The sequence below is a fragment of the Periophthalmus magnuspinnatus genome, chromosome 8 (assembly GCF_009829125.3).
Source record: "Periophthalmus magnuspinnatus isolate fPerMag1 chromosome 8, fPerMag1.2.pri, whole genome shotgun sequence".
Lineage (NCBI taxonomy): Eukaryota > Metazoa > Chordata > Actinopteri > Gobiiformes > Gobiidae > Periophthalmus > Periophthalmus magnuspinnatus.
The window spans coordinates 1796773-1812811 of record NC_047133.1 but is presented as its reverse complement, the minus strand read 5'-3'; the positions used below and the strand labels follow the sequence as shown (position 1 = coordinate 1812811).

Genomic DNA, 16039 nt, shown 5'->3' with positions numbered 1-16039 from the left:
GAGAATCTGATCAGTGCATCACGCAAGAATGTTATTATGGATGGTCTGCTATGGATTTTTTCTCCAATTTCAAGTATTAGTACTGCTGTTGTGGCTGATAATCGATATTTGATGATGTCAGTGCTTTCAAATCCATAACACGTGCAGTAAATTGTACAGTAAAGTTGTATTTTGTAGATTTTTTTTCTTCAGATATTTAATTTGTTACACTTTTTATGCTGGTTACGAATGCCTTTAGCTCACAGTGGACCCTCGTTTATCACGTAGTCAGCTTTATTTTTTGCATTATTCTCTATGTTTTTGTCTGTAAAACCCCTCACCACACACTTTATACACTTTTCTCACACAGGCGTTAACATTTTCTCACATTTCTCTCTTGTTTAAACACTCTCAAAGTTCAAACCTTCGTAGGCGTCTTTGTCGGTGCAGAACGTTTCATCGACATTGTGGGTTTTGTTGTGGAGAAAACAAATTGCAAACCTACAGATGTACAAAAAGTTCAGTTGTTCAGCCCGTCCTTTACCAGTGTCAGTTTGAAAGATGTAATATTTGTCTCGTGTAACCAGTGTTTTGAATGGTCGTTTTCTGCCCCACTTTACTCTATCCTTCGTAAATTGATGTACAGTTGTGTTCTGTCCTCCACTGTGCATACGCTCTGAAAGTATTGATTTTGGATATTACTGTTGACCTGGGCAAATATTTCATCTGGAATCATTGACTACATTTCTGTTCTCTCCTGAAGATTCATTCTGCTGACATGCGTGGAGGATAAAGGTTTAGGCGCTCACCCGTTCATTAATCTGACAGACTTAAATCAAACTGCGGACAAAAACTGCTCACTGTTCTCACTGTTCTCACGTTCAGGCACAGCTTCCCCGTGCGAGGGTGGGCGTGTCACTTGGGTCCCTTCCTCTAATGTCCTTTTCAGATAGTTTGTTCTCCTGGGACGGGGCAGCCTCCGCACGACCCCGCGCGGTTTAGCCCCTGTTGTGATGATTGTGGCTTTTTAGTTTTGTGGTTACATTTACTCTCCGTCTGAGTGCAGTGAATTTGTGGTCTCACTGAAACGGAGTGCAGGGTGACTCAGTAATAATGTGATTACTACAGACTTCCTCTGCACTTATTGATCTCACACACACACACACATGCACACACATGCACACACTCGCACGGTGAAGTGACAGCATGTACAGTATGTATTGAACGCCATGGCTCTTTATCATTCAGGTCTTTGCGGTTACTACGGTGATTGACGGTCTTCCATCTATTTTTTCCCTTCACAGGCGATGCCTTCCCAGCAAGCTCCAGTCCCTTCTTGTCGGGTTTTCCAGGCCCCTCTCAGTTGACCTCTGATCCTTCATACAGATCAACAAATCCCAGCAGCCTTCAGATGGCCCAGCTCTGGGCGTCGCACGCTCATGAAGGTGAGCGCACTGTGTCTGTGGAGCTGTGATGGACAATTATGTTGTGGTTGATAAAATATATATATACAGTGGTCCCTGGTTTATCGTGGGGGTCACGTTGTAAAAATAACCCGTAATAGGCGAAATCCGCGAAGTATCAGCTTTATTTTTTACATTATTCTCTGTTTTTGTCTGTAAAACCCCTCACCACACACTTTATACACTTTTCTCACACAGGCGTTAACATTTTCTCACATTTCTCTCTCGTTTGAAGTTAAAGTTCAAACCTTCGTAGGCGCCTTTGTCGGTGCAGAACGTTTCATCGACATTGCTATTTGTTTTCTCCCCGACAAAACCCACAAACACAGTCCCTTAGCCAATCAGGACGCAGAACACAACGCACGTTCATACACTATTTAAAAAAAAAAAAAAGCATATAAAAGTGCACAAAAAATAGACAGTAAAAGGTGAACCGTGATAAAGTGAGAGGCCACTGTATATAAAACATTGCATTTTTTTCTGTACCTCTTTTATGTATAAATCATCATCTAGAATGATCAGACAGAAATGTGACATTCATAAATTCCATGAGGGAAAACTATACTATTTCTAAGATTATAACAAACTTGTGCTCAGCGGTGCATAATTCAGGCCCAAACTAAAGTCCCATCGTATTTTAATGACACGTCTTGCATGTGCGTGTCCCGCTGTGTGTCCCGCTGCGTGCCCAGGAGGCTTGTTCCTCTTGTGTTTCTCATCGCTTACACCAGTGGGATCCTGCTCCACTTCTGTCTGTGCTGGTACCTCCTCGACTGCTACTGTCCCACTTCTTCTGTCCTCCTCTGTTTCCTTCCTTGGGCCTGTCAAACCCGCTGTAATCCATCTTCTTCTTCTGTGCTTTTTGACCTTCATGTCCACTTTTTTTTTCCTCAGCCCATCTCCTGGCCCACTTTTTCAGACATTTTCCATCCCGGCTTTATATTTACAGTCTTATACAGTTTCCTTGTCCCACTGCGGCGTATAGAAACTGTCCATCCTCATTGCCCTGTGTCCAGGTCCTCAGACGATCTGAAGAGTCGAGGGTCAGATAATAGTTGTGCCACGGTGCATCTTTCTCATGTGATGGTGGTTGAAGGACGAGTGGATTCCTTTTAGGTTAATTTAAAGTGGATGGTATCACAGCATCTCAATCACAAATCTAATTTGATGCTGTTTAAAACAAGTCGATCAGATTGAACATGACTTTATCTTATTCAGCCAAAAGTTACTAACAGAGTAACTTTGTATATATAAAATATATTAAACCTATTACCTATTTCTTATGTTTGTATGTGTGTGTGTGTGTGTGATTGTTTATTTATATACATATATATATATATATATATACACACACACACACACACAAACACATTGTTCATTATAGTTTATCTTTTTTATTGTGCCAAGCACAAAGTGCCCTATTGAATTTCTACAATTTTGAGGAAAATTGCAAAAATTCAGTGTTCAGTGAATGAAGACCCCAGGAAAAAATATTGCCCAGTCAAATACAGATTTACATCGCCCCTTATGGGAGCAGGGTCCAGAAAAATGTCATAGTAATTAAATGAAACGGCATCAAAATTAGGTTCCGTCAGGACATGTAAAAATGACATTATGGCCCCGCCCTAAACCCTACAGGAAGGCGGCCATAATGAATCACATCCAGGGTTGACAAAATTACTCCTCATAATCTTTTAACATCTCCAACAGTTTTCATCAAAAACACTTCAAACTTGGCCAAAACACATGAAACCCATGTACAATAAAAGGTTATCAATTACATTTTAAATAAAATGTTGGGCATGGACATGGTGAATTTTTTTTTTTTTTTGAATACAAAACAAACAAACCTGAAAACCTGGCAGGTACATAGAACATCCCGAGATAAACAAAAAAGTATATTATGGCCCCGCCCTAAACCACAGAGGACGACGGCCATATTGGGTCAAACTTGAGACATCCAAAATCTAGACCTCGTACTTTAATGAACTTGTCCTAGAGTTTTGATCTCCAAACTGAGGCAGCATCATCAGGACATATCTGGGGTCAAAACTTGTTAAAATAATTTACATAAGTCTCAGTGAGATTATTTATAATTAGTTATAACGAGCTCTTAACGAAGCATAAAAGTTCCTGTAACTTTTGCAAACAACATCGAATTCAGACAAACCCAATGTAGTGTCTTTTGATGAGCTGGACAAATGTGTGGATTAAAAATGTCTCTCCAGCGCCCCCTGCAAAGTTACAAAGGGCCGTAAACATTTATCTCCAACATGACACTGGAAATATTGACTCACATGTCAAGATGAGGCTGACAAGCAGCTGACCCACTGTGGCGAGGGCCCTTTATCTCTGCTTGCAGTTTTAATTTCCATTCATTTTTTTTAATAAGTTTTCACAATTTTACCTAAAAAAACCAACTTTAAATTATAAGATATGTACATACTCCAAAATGTATGCTCACCATTTTTATTCAAACATGAAGTAAATAAAAAATGCTTTAATCGAAGATCCTGTTTCTTTGGACATTTTGAAACGTGGTCACGACGGGAGAAACGGGCTCTGCTAAAGTTTAGTATTGCATAAGCTTTGGCTCTGGCTGTAGATGCTAAATCCCTTGGTGAGCAGGGAAGCTGTGAACTCGGTTTGGTCTGATATGAGATAAATCTTTCCGTCTCAGAGATCCCTAATACCTGGTGGCTGGTGTTAACAGCAGCTAAAGTTACTCAGAGCTGGAGCAGTTTCCGGGCAGAAGCTAAGAGCTAGATCGGAGCGCCGTCTGAGATCTGCCATTGCTCTGCCGCGGATCTTCACTTCTGAGCCGCAGAAATCAAGGCCGACTCGTATTGTTGGCAAAAGAAGCTTTACGGGAAACATTTGCAGCGTGCCGCACATCATGAAGCTTATATTTCTGTTCCCAGCCCAGTGACGCTCCAACACCCAGCTCCACTTCTGCTTTGCACAACACGTTTAGACAGTATTCAGGATCTACCGCAGCTCCATGAAAGGCGGCGGCGTCTTTGATATTTCTTGCACTGGTGTGAATGTCTTGCCCTCTCCGGGTGGCAGACATTTTTTCAGTTATTTGCGGTCAGTGACACGGTTGCAGTGAGCTCTAACACAGATATCCAAAGCATTGGGTGTATAGAGATGTGGTCTATATTAAGAGCGAGTCTCTGAGAGCAGCAGCTGACCATGCGGCAGACTTGCCCAACCAGCTGACCCCAGGCACAAATTGAGTTGTTTTAGGTGACATGAGGTCAACCGGCTCAAACTTTAACAGAGCCTCAAACTACTTGGCCTCAAACTAGAGGTGTCATGTGACCTGCCTCAATATAATCAAAACGAATTCAATAAGAACGCCAAAAATTGCACTTTGAGAATAAAATCTCAAAAATACAGAACAAAATCTATAAAAGTTGTTATAAAAATGTTTGTCAGTTCAATATAAAGGTGTCGTGGAATGGGCCTAAATGAGCATTATGCTTGTAGGAGTCGATCCAGGGGAGTTGTGGCTTGTGCCCAGCTAATCTTGGACCCACCTGTTCCCCAGAAGCACAAAACATTTCTGCACAAAAGTCCCTGGCATTTTAATGACGCCGTTCACTTGCTTATTTTTTACTTTTCGTTCCTAACATTTTCTGACCCGGTCTATATTCATCTCCCCAGGCTACCCCCCTCTCCCGAGCAGCCTGTACTCCAGCCCGTACCTGTCCTTGGGGCACCTGGACTCACCATCGCTCTCCCAGCACCCACTCTACGACTCCCATAAAGGTCAGTCCTCGACATGAGCAGATCCACACAGACGAGCAGCAAAATGTGGAGTCTGGCCTGTAATACATCAGGGAAGTGGGATGCATGTTCCTCTATTTTAGTGTGTGGTAAGTTTAGGAATTGGGCCAGTGCTTCGGCCTAGAAATAGGCAACCTTGAGCTGAAAGGCGGACAGAATTGGGCCTGATATTTGTTTTTTAAACATGCTTGAGGGGGATGATTTTCTCTTTCTGAATTGGGCTTTTAGAAATTGTGCTTTAAGGCACAAACACAATCTTACTCTCCATGTATCATAGTGAATCTATTTAGTTTTTTTATGATTGGGGAAATGCAAGTTGCTTGTATTTCTTTAAATATATCATTTACATTTCATCGAGCTGTTTCAAATGGCAGCTCTGGTTGCTAGGTGACCAGATCTGCCATTTGAAACAGCTTCTGTTTATGATGTTTAATGATGTTTAATGCTGTTCGTGGTGAGATATTCAGTTTATTTTATTTGAGCAAATGCCATAATGTCTTGACTCCGTTTTCTTTGTGTTTAGAGGGATTTTACCTGCCAGCTTCACTGGGTGGTCTTCACCCTCCACCACCTCCTCCAACTGTCCCATCCAGCTCCACACCACCACAGAGGACATCACGGGACAGCAGAGACAAACCCTTCAGAGGGGACAGAGAGAGGGACAGAGAGCGGGACAGAGACCGGTCAAGAGATGATCCCCGACCTCACAGTGTTGTGGACCTGACCCAGGACAGCAGGGGGGACGAGGAGCGCAGGGCGAGGAGCAGTGAACGTGACACGGAGAGAGAATCCTGGGCGGTCCACTCTCACCTCAGTCATCAAAAGTCCTCAGGAGAGAGCAGACCCAGACCGTCCCCTCCACGTCCTCATGGCTCTTCACACAGACTGCACGGGACAGAAACGGACTACCATCACTCGAACATCTCCAGCTCTGAGAGACACCGGAGGAACGAGGCGGTTGCTACCTCAGCTGGGCCCCCCCACATGTCCTACGGTCCCCCTCCTCCTTTATCCACGTCCAGGGAGTCTATGAGAGAGCAGCGGGTTAGTGCACCCACGTATGTGCCTTCTGTGGAGGTTTATGACGAACGGGCAGGCCCTATCCAGATCGCCTCTCAAGCCCGGGACAATAAACACAGCGACAAACATCGAGAACAGGACAGGGACAGAGCAGGAGAGAGGGGCCTCACAGAGCACCCTCGCCTCTCCCAGTCCAGCGACAGCAATCATAGAGAGGAGGGCTCGGTCATTTGTTCTAATGGTCCCAAAAAAGGACACGACACTTCAAGTCAATCAAGATTCAGCCCTGATGCCAGAGACATTCCCAAACACTCGCCCCGTCTGGCCTCAGAACGGGCAAACATGGATTCAAAATGGAACACAATCAGCCCGTTGGCAAATTATGCCACGAGTCACATGGCTGCTCTGGCGGCCCAGCACGGACATGCACTTTCGTCTCCTCACAGCCAGCCCCCGACCTCCCAACTGCCCCACTCCCCCCACGCAGCACACAGGCCCCGGGTCAACTCCAGCCACAGCCACTCCCCCCACACGCCCAGTGAGGAGAGCAGTCAGAGGCGCTACCTGGACCCCTCCACACTCTACAGGCCTGGGGCGGCGTTGGTGGGGGGATCCGGCAGTGGAGATCGGGGAGGGGAGGCAACTGAGGTCTCAGCCATGCAGAGCCTCATTAAATACAGTGGTAATTTCAGCGCTGAAGGTGGGGGCTCCTCCAGGCTGGCGGCAGATGGCAGAGGGCCCTTTGGAGGGCTGGGGAATATAGGCTCTCAGGAGCGAGAACGGGACAAGGAGAGAGAACAACGGGACAGAGTGTCAGGTGGCCTGACCGGCACTGGCGCTCTACGGGTACCTCCGCAGCTCAAAAGGGAGCAGGAGCGGCCGGACAGCGCCCGCTCATTTGGGCGAGAGGGGGAGGGCGAGGTGCGTCACCCTCCTGTGGGCATCGCTGTGGCCGTGGCCCGACAGAGAGACAGCAGCAGTAAACAGAGCAGTGGGACAGAGCCTCAGAGAGCGCTCCTACCAAGCGTCAAAGGTCAGTCTGGCCCTTTCACTTTATCATGTTTGTCTGGTTATGTTTTTAAAATAATTTCTGTTGTCATTTAACTTCCTTTTCACTCCAGCAAAGCTGCGATTTCTGTGGGATTTGTTCTGTGGGAATGCAGACGTTGCACAAATGAATTCTCATTTTGGTTTTCATGAATAATGGAGGATTCATTTTCTTCAGATCAAAGTCATATTTTCACAGCACTGTTTGACTTTGAGGTGTTCGTGCATATAACGTGACTAGAATAGTGAAAACTATTTTTCCCATGAATAACTAATTGTACCTTGAGTCCTTTGGTCGCTCAGTGGTCGCTGTTATAGTTTGAGCTGTAGCTCTGGTGTTCAAGGTCACATGGCTACTGTAAAAGTTTGTTTTCTTTTCAGATATCTCTTTCTGTTCTTCTTTTCATATGAATGATTAAGTCCTAGTCCACTCTTCTGAGAGCTCCTCTGTGGAGGCGCACTCCTCCTTGTCCCACCTTAGCCCCCGTCCTCCACTGAGCATGTCATTACAGACTCAAGCTACAGTTACAAGTTTGAAATGACAAACTCATTAGGTGTGTTACTTAGCAATGAACCCGTCATATGCTGGTGGACTTAATTGTGTTAATTGTGTTCCTACAGATTAGTTCCACCACTTTGTCACTTTTTTGTCATTTTGTATTTTCTTTTGCTTCCATCTGAGAGCCCTTCACTTAATGGCAGCTCTAATAGTCTCATTCTCTTGTGCTCTTAAAGCTATAACTAAGGAGTAACACATTTGTGCCTAACACAAATGTAGGGGAGAATGAATGAGCTGATGATGAAGAAAAGCTGGAGAAAGAGGGATGGACTGATAGTTATCAGATTGATCTGTCCATTTGTCCTGAGGAAAGAGAGCGGGTGAGATTAGGTCCAGCAGTGGGCGTTATGGAGAGAGATGGAGGCATGTGGCGCTAATCGCTGGCCATGCAAAGCTGAGAGGACAGCATGTGGGACAGACACCCTGTAACCTTGGTAACCATCTTGAAACCTTTGCTGTGAAGCTTGTCAGGGATTGTTAAAGTCTCTTGTCCCAGTGCAGCTGCACACATACATTTCCAGGACAGCGCTGAAGGGTTCAGCACACTTGCATTAAACCTATCTCTCCATCTCCGCTGCTCGGGGACCTTCAGTCTGACTTGATGAGCTGGAGGAGGGTTAGCAGGAGCAGTGAGGACCAGATCTCATGTTTATTCTGGACTGCTTCACTGCTTTCTCTGCTTGAGTGCCATTTCTTTTCTCCATAAATCTGTCTTTTGCCGCTGGCTCTTGAGTACGCTGGATGGGTTCAGGCTCTGTGTGCGTAGTAAGGCAGTGGTGGTATGTTCTCGCATCAACGGGGCCCTAGACTAATAAGTGGTAAGAGCTGACACCCTGAGTGAGAGCTGTCTGTCTTACACTGAATATTTCCACAGTATAAATGCTCACTTGTGTTCCGGCTGTGGCTCAACATTGTATTTTTAGCCACTTCTCGTTCTGACATGTCACCATTATACAGTCACTGTCATTAAGTATTCTACTGTCTACTTTCTGTCTACTTTCTGTCTACTTTCTGCTGTCAGTATTTCAGGCTTTCCACACAAATCCCCAAATAGTATTTTTCGTCTTGTACAGAAATAGAGCTTTTGTCATAGCGGCTGTATATTGTAGCTGCTCCTCCCGTCTCCTTACTGTTTGTGATCTGGTTAGACGAGGAGCGAGGGGAGGAGCACACTCGACACCATGACGACAGGCTGCTGGGGGGCAGGCTGGAACGTGAGCAAGAGAAAGTACTCAGGTGAGGGGCCTTCCACACACCTGCACACAAAGACCGTTTCATTTAAGGGCGAACCTCTCAGAAGAATGCTGAAATATGGATATTGTTATATGTTGATTTTAACTGTCTGTATATGTATATATATTGTATGTAAGGTGACCTTGAGTGCCCAGAAAGGCGCCCTATAAATAAAATGTAGTATAATAATAATAATAATAATAATAATAATAATAATAATAATAATAATAATAATAATAATAATAATAATAATAATAATAATAATAATAATAATAACCACCACAAGGGTGTTTTTTGGTGGGGGTTTTTTGGTCAAACATTCAAATTGTAATGTTGAAGATTAAGGGCAGCTCCACAAATGGTGCTATTGGATTAACTGGTAAATTACTGTTCCACTTAATTACAAAATGTATGTAAAAACTGTGGTGCTCATTCTGACCTTCAAAACCTGGAGCAAATGCAACTTATCAAAAAAGTCTAGGTTAATATTTGACTGTTTATACATTGTTTTGATAAAATATCTAATGCATAAACAAAGATCCTTTAGTTTAATCATGATTTTCTTATTCTGTATCATTTCTGGTGTTTCAGAGAGTCCAAAGAGCTGGCCGAGTTCACTCAGATGCATCCCACCCCTCTGTCCAGTGGCCTCACGCCCAGTATGATGACTCCCTCTCTCATGAACCCAAACCTTATGGTGACAGGAGGAGCCGCGCTCTCAGGGGCAGGACGCTGGCCGCCCGACCCCTCAACTCTGACCTCTCACCCTTGGATGCCTCGCCCTGGGGCACCCCCAGTTTGGCTGTCCAGTTCTCCTTATAGTACGTGACAGTTGTATATTGTACGAAAATGGCATTGCTTTAGCTGATTATTTTAAACGTTGCACTATGGACTTTATGATTACTAGAGTAAGTTTTGACCTAGTTTTCTGCATTTTCTCATCACATACATGACAATAACTGATTATATCTGTCCGTTGATTTGCCCGGCAGCCGTCTGAATAAGCATTCCCAAACTTTGCAGGACATTCCAGTCCCACTCGTCCAGCGCGCTCTGCCCAAAAATGTACTTACCCACCATCATGTGAACGAACTTCTTTGACCCAGACTTGCACAAACATACTTAAAACTCCCCAAAGATGCATCTGTCTAGACACACACAGAAACAAAATAGGCAATATATAGAAATATGTAAATATGTACATTAAAGTATGTTGTTTATGTCCCTCAGGCCTCGGCCCTTCTTCTCTTCACCAAACCCTCCCGCCGGCCTACCCTCCCTCTCTGGCCGGCTCCATACCTCCTTCATACCAGTTTGCCCGGGATCCCCAATCAGGACAACTGCTCGTCATTCCTACTGAGCACCTGCCACACTACGGTAGGGTTGTGAAACGTGTCTTAATGTGTCACACCTGTACACAAAAGTGCTCAAGTATGGTTTATTATTGTTATTGGGTTTGCAATTTCCTGACAGATGTTTTGTAACAACTGCAAACGAGACAACTGCCACAGCTCTAACTGCCTGGCACCATATGGTGTATTAGACTGAAGATTTACTCTGAACACACCACTGTGGTCACAGACAACTGTACCATTCATACTAATCTTTAAGTTAACCCCTCATTTGAGAAGGTATAATTTGTCTTGTCCTGTGTGAGCAGCAGGGGGCGATGTTCTGGAGCGGGGCGTCCCAGTGTGGTCGGGCGTGTACGGTACAGGCAGCTCCCTGCAGCATGCGGCCCAGCTCCAGCTCCTCTCACAGCAACAGATGCTGCGCCATCAGGAACTGCTCATGATCCAGCAGCACACGGCACAAGTCCTGGAGATGCAGAGAAATGCTCAGATCGTTGTAAGTGTTTTAAGAATAACATCAATGGTCGGGAATATGATGATAAAAAAACATCTCAATTTTTTTACGATTTAGTTTTTAATTTTAGTTCTACTATACAAGGTAACTTTGTTTTCAAGAGGTAACTAGATTATCTTTGTTTTCTGGCAGTTCACTGTGTGACAGGGAAATCTTACTCTATGACAAGTTTGATCAGTATGAGCTGAAATCATGTTTCATTCTACCAGTACAAAAGTCACATTATCTGCTCACTGCTGTGCAAGGGTGTTTTGTCTTCCGACAAATAAACCACAGTTTCCTGTTAATGATCCAATTATTCAGAGCAGTCAGTGTCACAGGTGTGCTGGTTTAATGGCTTTTGTTGGGGGCTACACAGGTGGACCGGGCCATTATTCTCTAGTAAAACAGCAGCGCAGCATTTAGGGCTCTTGTTCTTCTTCAAATAACTCTGTTGCCTAGCAGCACAACTGGAAAATATTAATGCTATGCAAGAACAGCTGCAAATATTTGTGATATTTCTAAGGCTGCCCAATAAATAAAATGTATCAAGATCACAGGTCAAGTTATGCACTGAAGCTCTTCTGGTGAAATAAGTTTGTTGTCCACAGTGTAATTATTGAAGGTCACATTTATGGAGCTTATAATGTCCACTGACTAAAACGGCTACGGTTTTATGCTAATTAATCACTGTAGTGCGTCTCCTGAGTTTGCGTTTAATGGCTTTAGGTCCCAGTTGATGTTGATCTTGGCCCTTGCCTCCAGCTGCTGCTCATGTGACCCTCTGTGCCTCTTCATCCTAGGAGCGTTTAAAGGCCGGTGAGCACCGTCCAGAGGTGGAAGACAAACCAGACAAGCAGAACACTGAGCCCAAACCCCAGCCCCCGTCACTGTCCTCTCTGTCCCCCTCACCCACACTTCACCCCCGCAAACCCGCTCCCCCGTCCCACTCCCCAACCACATCCTCTATCGTCTCACTGCCCCCAACGCCGTCGCCAGTGACCACCCTCAAGTCAGAAGAGGTGGGCCAGAGAGCGCCGTCTCACCCGCCGACACCTCTGCTGCACCCATCGTCCCCTCGCTCCGCATCCCCTCCACCGTCCTCCCCGCGCCGGCCCAAACGGGAGCCAGCTGAAGACGGAGAGAATAGAAGAGGGGGACAGAGAGAAGTCCAAAAGCCTCCTCATGCTTCGTATCCAGGAATCTACACTGGTGAGATTAACCTTGACAGCAAAGATTGGTGATTGAAGGGTAGTTTTCTCCACAAGAACATCACAATTTATAATTTTTTTTAATTTTTTGACAGATATTCCTTCAGGTTACTCTTACCAGTCCATCCCTGCTCCATTTGGCTCAGCATTCCCCTCTTATCACGTCCCACCCCCCGCTGGTTCAAACACAGACGTTATCCCCCCTCTCCCGGCCCACTTGCCATCCAAGGCCAGTCCTCTGCCTGCGCCCCATCTGCAGTCGAGGCTACTGGACTCAAACAACAAGCCCCGCAGACTAGAGTCCTCAAAGAGCGGTTCTCTTCCCACTCAGGAGCCCAGCGCAGAGCAACCCGCGATGTACGTGATGACGGAACCACTAGGACCTCTCCGACGCACTTGTAGTCCAGCCTTAACCAACAAAACAGACGATGAAGACTCCAAACCACAACCAGTGACTTTGAATACCTCCTGTCCTCCTCCACTCAAAAATGACAAACGCGAAGAAATCACAGAGGAAGAGAAAATCAAAATGGAAGCGTCACCTTATTCATATCATGCATATCCAGCACCTCCTGCCCTCACAGACGCAGAGTCCAAGTCAGAAATGATCAAAGCTCCTCAGCGGACACCGTATCCATTATGTATAACTGCAGACGCTGACAGACACGGATCAGCTCACAAGTCCCAAGATCAAACCCCAGTGTGTGAACACGAGCCACAGAACTCTCCAATAAACCTGCACGTTACCATTGATGCAGAAAAAGTTGACATTCCGCCCCCGTCCGACTCTCCTCTGCCTCTTATTGCGGTTCCTGAAGATCCTATGGCGGGGATGCTAGCTCTGTTAGCAGCCAGTGAGATGGCCCGGCCTGGGACACCACCTGCTCCGACCCTCACTCCACAAATGGCAAATTCACCTGTGAGCACCGAGTGTAGCATGACTGGTGCGCTGGAGATGGTCGCTTTGGAGGGCATGGCCTTATTGAGCCAGATGGCACAGCAAGAAATGGAAAACCTCAACAACAAGGAAAAGGGTAAGACGTGATAGAAAATAAACCCGTGTTCTCTTATCGTTTTGCTCGAAGTTGAGTTGTGATTGATTGCTCTATGTTTGAATAATCCTGAATTGTCTGTTTTCACCTACCCCCTATCTCCGCCCACTTACGATTCTGAATTCTGATCAGACATGTAGGGTTCAACATGACAATAAAAACAGGGGAATGTAAGTTGACTGCTTGTTATGGTGAAACGCCACAATAGAGGCGGGATCAGTCAGTTTTCCCGTTAGACTTGTTTTTATTACTGAGCCGTTTTATTTAATATTTTGCTTTTCCTGTGCAGATGTGGCCTTGGAGGGTCTGGACTGCTTACTGGAAGCAAGTCGGCAAATACTGTTGGAAGCCATTGAAAAACAGTCTCACATCCAGCTGCCCAGAGACTTGGATCCAAAGAAGAAGTACAGCTGGAGGCAGAGGAAGGAGGAGCCGGTATGAACAATTACCAACAAACAAATGTCCAGAATATCACCTGTCCCGCTTGTTATTTTACATCGCCTGCCTTCTTCCTTGCAGCTGTTCAGTAAAATGTCAATGGATGTGCTGGATGCGTTCGAAGTGGAGTATCGGGTTCGTCTTGCAGAAATACAAAAAACCTATAAGGATAAACAGCGGGAATTTAGCAAACTGCAGAGGCGTACAGACAAGCAGTAAGTGAAGTTTTCAACACATTTATTACCATTTTAGGAATACCTGAAGTGCAGCTCACAGCAAACAATGATGACACAATCTCGACCTCACAGTGAACGCCAGCAGGATGATGACAGGCGGAGTCTAACTCGAAGGGGAAGAGGAAGACCCAGGAAGAGAAAACTAATGGCTGTGCCCCCCAAACTAGACAGCCGGCCTGGAAAGTGAGTGCACGTTCATGTAAACACTGGTTATATTGTTGGGATTTTGTCACAAGTTTCATTTTGTCGCAGGGTTGGAAGGACGGTGCAATACTCTGAGGACTCTGAGGCTGGAGAGGGGCAGAGGAAAAAGCTGCGGTTGTCCAAAGAGGATGAAGGGGCAGAGGCGGGGCCCGGAGGAGTGAAGATCAAAAAGAAGAAAAAGAAGAAGAGCTGGAAAGATCAAGGTTCTTCTGGTTTGGAGGTATGTTTTGATTGGTCTTGAACTCTAAACATTTCCATTCTGAAGAGAGATAATGAGGTGATGCGTGTGTCGTTGTCAGGTACTAAAGGCAAAGCGAAGTAATTTGTGTGAGCAGGAGCAGCTGGCGTCAGATCTGAACAGGGCTCTTTCACTCTCACAGCTTGGCTCACTGGCCTCAGCACACAAACTCACCTCCAGTAAAGTGTCCAAAGGAAAGTCCACTGAAAACCGGCTGAAGGGGCGGAGCCTGCATGCCTCTGTCAAAGGGATAAAACACAAGATGAGCAACAAGACGTCTTTCTCAGAGAAGATGAAGAGTCAGAAGAAGAGACCCATGTTCTCCCCTTTGAGATCTGAACTCAGCAGCTGCTCTAACAGTGAGTACACACAACAGCCTTAGTCACAGTCTATTTGTTCACATTAAACGACCCAGTATTAACAAAGTTATTCAGTATATTTCTTAACATTTTATATTCACCACTACATCTTTTTGCTTATTGACAGCTTTATCACACTGAGGACTTTCAAACTCAGTCTTGCCTCTTAGCTTCCATCCATGTGACCTTCTGAATGATTAACCACACTCTCTCTGCACCAGATTCGGATTCAGAGGAGCACATTTCCTCCCGAGGGGGCTGGCCCCCACTTTCAAACTCTCGCTCTGGTGATGATGGGACCAGGAAGAGGAAGCCTGCCACATCGGCATCCTCGCTGCTGTCCAATAAGAAGTCTGAGAAGAAGAAACACAAGCACTTATCCCTGTTGCTGGAGGAGGCAGGCCTCAGCTCCTCTGACGACTCCTTTGACCAAGGTTACTGACCACACCCTGCCCTAAGCAGACCTCATGTCTGAGCCTTGTCAAACGTGTTTGCTTTTGTGAAAGCAGCTGCTTCTGGACTGTGATTTAGCTTGACAATTTCTACCTCATTGCTGCTGGCTTCTCTATGAAGTAGCCTTTTTAAATAGTAAACTTATTTCTGAGGTGCTTTTATATTGCCTGGTTTGCAACTTAATTTGTAGCATTTGTACATTTGAAAATTGTGTGAATTTGTGAGATTTTTTCATAAAGTTGTATTGCAGTTTGGATACAAATAAGCTTTATTAAAGGTGTTGATTTGATTGGTACAGAAAGCAAAGCGCTGTGGTCCTTTTGTCTGCTTCATCTGTCTGTCTGTCTGTCCAGCACACATCCTTTAGTGGCTCTTTTGTCAAATATCCCACCAGATCTGACAACATTTATGTAGTAGATATGAACTGCTGACTAAAGATTTGACATGGCTAGATCTGTTCACATGAGCTTACTGAAAGTGTTGCTTTATTATTTGTCGACAAAATAAAGTTTTGTGGGTTATTGTGATGAAATATTTAAATTCTGGTCTGTGAATGTTGAAAAATGCAGAATGCTATTGTTCTTGTGTTGTACACTGGGATATTTGCACAATAGAGTTTTGTCTACTAAACCCTCAAGTAACCTTTTCCCTTGCGTTGCTCTGACACCTTGCTCTGTCCTCACTTCCCCTCTGACCTCTGACCTTTGACCCTTGACCTGTCCAACTCATTATGCTTTAAGTGTCTCTCAGCCTGTCCCATGAGCTTGTGCTGATGCTGCCACGACATAAAGAAGCTTGGCAAGGACTAGCGCAGCCTTGAGCCTATGCTACCTCGCTTATAGCTCGTCTATGCTGTGGCCCAAGCTCTGCTCAAGCTAGACTGTGCTAAGGCCAGGCCATGCTATGGCTG

The 16039-nt window shown here is 45.2% G+C and overlaps 1 protein-coding gene across 2 annotated transcripts in view; it reads left to right on the top strand.

Moving 5' to 3' along the window:
* Window positions 1-16039, top strand: part of tnrc18 (trinucleotide repeat containing 18) — a 38600-nt gene that overhangs the window by 11213 nt on the left and 11348 nt on the right. For both annotated transcript variants that reach the window (XM_055223877.1, XM_033971827.2), the window contains exons 3-17: window positions 1284-1424; window positions 5112-5216; window positions 5758-7287; window positions 9009-9096; window positions 9685-9914; window positions 10324-10470; window positions 10754-10941; window positions 11742-12150; window positions 12245-13183; window positions 13491-13636; window positions 13721-13854; window positions 13948-14058; window positions 14128-14299; window positions 14379-14676; window positions 14898-15110. In XM_055223877.1, coding sequence (XP_055079852.1) covers window positions 1284-1424; window positions 5112-5216; window positions 5758-7287; window positions 9009-9096; window positions 9685-9914; window positions 10324-10470; window positions 10754-10941; window positions 11742-12150; window positions 12245-13183; window positions 13491-13636; window positions 13721-13854; window positions 13948-14058; window positions 14128-14299; window positions 14379-14676; window positions 14898-15110 — 4851 coding nt within the window. The remainder of the gene's footprint in view (window positions 1-1283; window positions 1425-5111; window positions 5217-5757; window positions 7288-9008; window positions 9097-9684; window positions 9915-10323; window positions 10471-10753; window positions 10942-11741; window positions 12151-12244; window positions 13184-13490; window positions 13637-13720; window positions 13855-13947; window positions 14059-14127; window positions 14300-14378; window positions 14677-14897; window positions 15111-16039) is intronic.